The sequence below is a fragment of the Danio rerio genome, chromosome 7 (assembly GCF_049306965.1).
Source record: "Danio rerio strain Tuebingen ecotype United States chromosome 7, GRCz12tu, whole genome shotgun sequence".
Lineage (NCBI taxonomy): Eukaryota > Metazoa > Chordata > Actinopteri > Cypriniformes > Danionidae > Danio > Danio rerio.
The window spans coordinates 15,370,735-15,377,500 of record NC_133182.1 but is presented as its reverse complement, the minus strand read 5'-3'; the positions used below and the strand labels follow the sequence as shown (position 1 = coordinate 15,377,500).

The 6,766-nt window shown below is 35.5% G+C and overlaps 1 protein-coding gene and 2 long non-coding RNA genes across 4 annotated transcripts in view; 1 reads left to right on the top strand and 2 right to left on the bottom strand.

The window, feature by feature from the left end:
* The window catches only part of LOC141375320 (uncharacterized), a 32,063-nt gene extending 31,888 nt beyond the window's left edge, over positions 1 to 175 (bottom strand). For both annotated transcript variants that reach the window (XR_012383187.1, XR_012383186.1), the window contains exon 1: positions 63 to 175. This is a non-coding gene — a long non-coding RNA (uncharacterized lncRNA). The remainder of the gene's footprint in view (positions 1 to 62) is intronic.
* Positions 1 to 6,766, top strand: part of anpepa (alanyl (membrane) aminopeptidase a) — a 41,091-nt gene that overhangs the window by 16,955 nt on the left and 17,370 nt on the right. The window contains exons 4-9 of the mRNA XM_677895.8: positions 420 to 559; positions 1,831 to 1,957; positions 4,180 to 4,334; positions 4,412 to 4,525; positions 5,440 to 5,583; positions 6,594 to 6,659. Coding sequence (XP_682987.2) covers positions 420 to 559; positions 1,831 to 1,957; positions 4,180 to 4,334; positions 4,412 to 4,525; positions 5,440 to 5,583; positions 6,594 to 6,659 — 746 coding nt within the window. The remainder of the gene's footprint in view (positions 1 to 419; positions 560 to 1,830; positions 1,958 to 4,179; positions 4,335 to 4,411; positions 4,526 to 5,439; positions 5,584 to 6,593; positions 6,660 to 6,766) is intronic.
* Positions 2,720 to 6,766, bottom strand: part of LOC137490254 (uncharacterized) — a 68,505-nt gene continuing 64,458 nt past the window's right edge. The window contains exon 10 of the long non-coding RNA XR_012383183.1: positions 2,720 to 4,515. This is a non-coding gene — a long non-coding RNA (uncharacterized lncRNA). The remainder of the gene's footprint in view (positions 4,516 to 6,766) is intronic.

Sequence of the window (6,766 nt, the reverse complement as noted above, 5' to 3'; positions counted from 1 at the left end):
TTAAATACGCTATAGTCAAATGTACTTCAACCAATCCATCATAACAGTGCAACTTCAATTACCTCATCAGGTGAAATGATGTTGGTGAGTTGCAGTCTGTGCAATCACATCCTTACTTCTTTTAAACGTGAGTGCTCACTAGCATGTCTTCTGGATGCTTGTTATTAGTATATTCCTGCAAAGGCATATACAAATTATTATGCAGAGAATAAAAGCAGTATAGTATTGCACTGAATCACATTTTAATCTCATCTTTTAAACTGTACAATCACAAGCAATAAGTTGCTGGCTGCAGTTTACTTAATGGCCACCGGTACTGTCGACAATCGTTTCTGAATTCTACATATTACCGCTTGAGCTATAATCAATTTGTTTTTAAATAAAAAGCTCTGATTGAAGTTTCCCATGTTTTATCCTAGGGACAGAAGATGTCATCATTGATGAAATGCCTGTTACCAGGACGACATTTGAACCCACAGCGAGGATGTCAACTTATCTTGTCGCATTTGTTGTCAGTGATTTTTCATACATCAACAATGAAGATAAAGCGGGTGTTTTGGTAATACTTCCATGCCAATAATAATGATAATAAAAATGTATTATGTTAAAGTGATAGCTCACCCAAAATGTAAAAACTTTACTTACGTTTCACTTGTTCCAAGTCTTTATTTAGTTAAATTCATTCATTCATTTTCTTGTCAGCTTAGTCCCTGGGTCTGGGGTCGCCACAGCGGAATGAACCGCCAACTTATCCAGCAAGTTTTTTACACAGCGGATGCCCTTCCAGCCGCAACCCATCTCTGGGAAACATCCACACACACACACTACGGACAATTTAGCCTATCCAATTCACCTGTACCGCATGTTTTTGGACTGTGGGGGAAACCGGAGCACCCGGCGGAAACCCACGCGAAGGCAGGGAGAACATACAAACTCCACACAGAAACGCCAACTGAGCTGAGGTTCGAACCAGCGACCCACCGACCTTCTTGCTGCAAGGCGACAGCACTACCTACTGCGCCACTGCCTCACCCTTTAGTTAAATTTAAAATAATATATTTGAAAATATTTGAGTATTTTAATATATGAAACTCGATAGCTACCATGAATAGCTATACCGTCTCTAAAAATGCTGGGCTTTTGAACACAATGTTGGGTCAAATATGGACAAACCCAACCATTGGGTAACACTGCAAAAAAATGTTTCTATTTTAGATTTTTTTGTCTTGTTTCCAGTCCAAATGTCTACAAAATTCTTAAATAAAGAAGCATTTTCTAAGAGTTTTTCCTTAAAATCAAGCAAAATAATCTGCCAATGGGGTGAGCAAAATAATCCTATGCCAGAAGGAAAAACAAGATTATTTTGCTTAACCCACTGGCAGATTATTTTGCTTGTTTTAAGGAAAAACTCACTTCACTTTGACATAATATTTCTCAAAACAAGACTTTATGTTTTGCTTGTCTAGAAAATGTTTGTTTTTTTATTTAAGAATTTTTAGATATTTGGACTAGAAACAGGACAAAAATTATCTAAAACAAGCATTTTTGCAGTGTAATATAAATTTATTGAAAAAAAAAAAAAGCAGCATTGGGTATGTTCATATCTGTCCCAACGTGGTTATGACAGTGTTTCTCAATCCCAGCAAAATATGCAGCGGTTGAGCACGACGAAACTTTGGGTTACGACAAAACTTATAGTTTGGAACAACTTGAGGTTGAGTAACCAGTGAGTAAACATTTCTGGGTGAACTATACCTTTACAAGAAATATTTTGTAGACATTAAGGCATTTCAAAACATTTATTTTCCATGTTGGTCTGACTTGTCAAAGGTAAGAATATGGGCTCGGAAAAAAGCCATTGATGACGGACAAGGAGACTACGCTCTCAGCATTACCCAACCAATACTGGAGTTCTTCGAGAGTTATTACAACACCAGCTATCCACTTTCTAAGTCAGGTACAACCAACTTTATTCTTAAAAAACTTGAAATCATTTTACCTACATTGTAAAAAAATGGCTGTGATTTTAGTAGTGAAAAACTAGAAAGGCTTCAATAAAATACGAAACCTGCTTAACAATAAGTTTCTCTAATACAGTATATACAGTGAATAACGGTAAATTGACATTCCCAGAATTACCTGTATGACACTTCATTCATTCATTTTCCTTCAGCTTAGTCCTTTATTTAACAGGGGTCGCCACAGTGGAATGAACCGCCAACAATTCCAGCATATCCCAATATAACCCATTACTGGGAAACACCCATACATTCGCGCATTCACATACTAGGGTTAATTTAGTTAATTCAATTCACTTATAGTGCATGTCTTTGGACTATGGGGGAAACCGGAGCACCCAGAGGAAACCCACATGAACACAGGGTGAACATGCAAACTCCACACAGAAATGCCAACTGGGCCAGATTATGAGTCTTATGTTACATCTAATTTTGATAAATAATGTTTATTGCATCATTTTATTTTATGTTCATCATGGTGTTTCTATATCTATATCTATATTCTAAGCGCACTTCTATTTATTAGTGTGTTTCTCTGCTGGAGGATAAGCTGTTTGTCATTAGCATCGGTTCCTTGTATGACTTTTCCATCCCCACATTATAGTTGTGTTTTTGTTGCAAGTGCGATAAGGTGCGATACGGTGTACTTTAAAGACTGGTATATAACACTATAAATAATTGATAATTTTTTTTATTTATTTAACACTTTCTACACTGGTTGTGGAAAATTCCGTAAATCCTATAAATTAATGAAATATGGCATATATTTCCTGTTTTATATTTCATCCACAGTTTCTACCCTATTCATGGAAAATCCAGCAAATTCTATAAATTATTGATAGTTAAATTAGTAGTAAATTATGTAAATTATAGTAGTTTAGAGCAAAATTTTTACATTTCTTTTACGTTTTCTACCCTATTTATGGAAAAATCTTTAAATTCTATAAATTAATGAAATACGGTAGTTTACAGTATTTTATATTTCTTTAACAGTTTTTACCCTATTTATGGGAAATTCTGTAAATTTTATGAATTTATGGTAGTTAATTTGGTAGTAAATTATGTAAAGGACTAAATTATGATAGTAAATTATGGTGGTTTACTGTAAAATTTAGAAATTTCTTTTACTTTTTCTACCCTGTTTATGGAAAATTCTGTAAATTCTATAAATTAATGAAATATGGTAGTTTACTGTGGCTTTTTTATATATTTTTACGTTTTCTACCACATTTATGGAAAATTTGGTAAATTCTATAAATAAATGAAACAGTTTACTGTGTTTTTAAAATTTGCTTAACTACCCTATTTATGAGAAATTCTGTAAATTCTATGAATTAATGGTAGTTAATTTGGTAGTAACTTATGTAAAGGTATAAATTATAGTACTAAATTATGGTGGTTTACCGTAAAATTTAGAAATTTATTTTATGATTTCAACTGTATTTATGGAAAATTCTGTAAATTCTATAAATCAATAAAATATGGTAGTTTACCATGATTATTTTATATTTTTCTTTAATGGTTTCTAACCTATTTATAGAAAATCCTGTAGCTTATATAAATTAATGAAATTTGGTAGTGTGCCATATATTTTTTTTAATTTTTACGGTTTCTACCCTATTTATGAAAAATTCTGTAAATTCTATAAATGAATGGTAGTGAATTTAGAAGTAAATCATGTAAATAAGTAAATAAATATAGTTTACCATAAAATTTAGAAATTTCTTTTACTGTTTCTAGCGTTTCTATGAAGAATTCTGTTAATTCTATAAATTAATGAAATATGGTAGTTTACCGTTTGTTTTACATTTCTTTAACGGTTTCTAATATATTTATGGAAAATTCTGTCAATTCTATAAATGAATGGTTGTTCATTTAGTAGTCAATTATGTAAATCAGCAAATTATGAAAGTAAATTATTGTAGTTTACAGTAAAATTTCGAAATTTCTTTTACGGTTTCTACCATATTTATGGAAAAATTCTGTCAATTGTATAAAAATATTTAAAATTTAGGAATGTCTTTTATGGTTTCTACCTTAATTTTTATGAGAAATTCTGGTAACCACAGCTGCCAGTTTTTCTTTATTAATGATAAATTCTAAGTAAATTTTGTACAGTGCACAAACAGCAGTACGCAAAGTCATCCTCTTCTTTTCTCAGATCAGGTTGCGCTGCCTGACTTCAACTCGGGAGCCATGGAAAACTGGGGTCTGGTCACTTACAGAGAAACGGCTCTCCTCTACGATCCGCAGACGTCTGCCAATGGCAACAAGCAGAGGATTGCGACTGTGGTTTCTCACGAGCTGGCTCACATGGTACGTCCAGGCCCAGGGAAGGGGATTGGGAGTACTTCTGGCTTCACACAGTTTGCCATGTGATTTATGTCTTCCAGTGGTTTGGAAACCTCGTGACGCTGAAATGGTGGAATGATCTCTGGCTGAATGAGGGCTTCGCTTCCTACGTGGAGTATCTGGGCGCTGATCATGCTGAACCGACCTGGAATATTGTAAGAAAGATCGTTCAGAGAATTTTGATGGAATAGCCTCTCGCTTATTAATACGTTCAAGCTGTCCACTAGATAATCATTCTCTGAAGGTATTATATATTCATTGAGTGCAGAAAACTACATAGTGCTGAAAAATTGGCATTGAAGGATGAGCTGTGTGCATACATTATTATAATATCAGTTAACTGACAATATATCAGTTTTGGGCCTGATTCTTGAGGAGTATAAACACTCTGGTGCTTTTAAAGTATCCGATTGAATTACAAAAAAAGAAAAATAAAGCATGGTTTAAGAAGTTTTTGCTGGTTGTTTGCAAAAATTTTGGCAACATATAAATAAGTAACTTTGAATATTTAGTTCGCTTGGTTTTAATTATTTAATGGGCAACAAATTTTCTGAACCCAAAATGAAAAAATGTTTTTTTATTAATTTACTTAAGGTTACAGAACAGTGTCTTGGACAATAGAAGGATTGAAAAATTAAAATAATAAATTGAAAGATATTTATTTATTTATTTTAATTAATTTCATTAAATTTTTTAGGCTTCTCTTTAAAAAAATCTACATAAACGAACACTTGCTTATATTTTTATGCTTAATGTTAAATACATAAATATTTAACTCTTCACAAAGGTTTCAAGCTTAGCCTCGGTAAACCTGGAAACATTGATTATTTTTGCATAATCGTTTGTAAACACTAGAGGTGCAAAAATGACTTTTAAGCAAGCATGAGGCAGCATTCAATGTTGCAGTATAGGTAGATATTTAGATGACTATCCATATGAAAAGCTATTAGCCATAGTCCGGCCATGCTATGATAATAAATGACATTTCCTGAGACTATAAAAAAAAAATAAAAGTGAAAGCAATATAATCCACACCGTTGTATTTTTCACTGCTGTTGTCTCTCACCAGAAAGATCAGATAATTCTTTACGACATGCAAAGAGCGTTTGCGGTGGACAGCTTGACCTCCTCTCACCCCCTGTCCCGAAAGGAGGAAGAGGTCAACACCCCAGCAGAAATCAGTGAAATGTTCAGCACCATTTCCTACAGCAAGGTAAAAAAAATCAAGACCTAAAGCAACTAACTGGACTGAAATGCAGTCAGAGGAGTGAGGTTCACCTGCATAGCACTTCGTTAGATGTCCTCCGTTACACTCACCCCCATCCCCAGGGGCACCGCACATTTAGGGGGCCCCCAAAGAAATTATCTAGGACCCGCAAATCATCATCCACCCCTCGCCCCCCTCCCCCCCTGCTCTTCATTTTCATCCACGATTCCACCCCCCCCGCTCTTCACTTTTATCCGCAATATACCCCCCCCCCATTCACTATCATCCAACAACCCCTCCCCCCCGCCATCTTCATTTTGATCCGCGATACCCCTGCGATTCTTTGTATGGGAGTCGGTTGCTCTAATAAAGAGGCTAAAGACCATAGGGCCACTAGTTTCTTGCTAAAACACCTATAGAGGTCAGAGAAGAAAGGTTTACCTGCATAGCACTTTTCTAGATGGCCCTCCGTTACACTCACCCCCCTAAACCTCACACCCATCCCCTACGAGCCCCCATGTGTAAGCCACTGGTCCTACTGCACCCAACCTGGTCTGAGCTGGGATTGAACCAGCGATTAGGCATGTGAGTTGGCTGCTCTAACAAGGAGTCTAAAGACAGTGGCCTTTAGCATCTGTCGCTAGAGCACCCTTAGAGGTCAGAGGAGTGAGGTTTTAGTGCACAGCACTTCACTTGCTGGCCTTCGTTACATGTTTTATGCTAATGATCAACCTAAAAGGACGTCATTTAGAATATTGTGAATTCACTGATTTCACATTACAGCGAGCTTAACAACAACATAAAAATGTATGTTTAAAAAAAATAATAACTTTAGAGCTGTTTTGAACATTTTTTCTATCTTTATGTTGGATCCATGTTAAGCACTGCCATTGTGGAATTTCGAAAGACCACCAAAAGCCCGATGCCTTGAGAGGATCGTAAATTAAGTCATAAAGCCGTCAGGCCAGCAACAGTCCAGTCAGAGATAAATGCATTACATATGTTTATCATTACAGGGAGCTGCGGTGCTGAAAATGCTCTCCGAATTCCTGACAGAGCCTGTGTTCGCTAAGGGACTCAGTGTAAGTCTTGCTGTCGTTTTTAATGTTAAAGAGTTCATGCAACTTTCGCTCTGTATTTCATGAGCAGTTAACGTCAGAATTATTAGCCCCCTTGTATTTTATTCCCC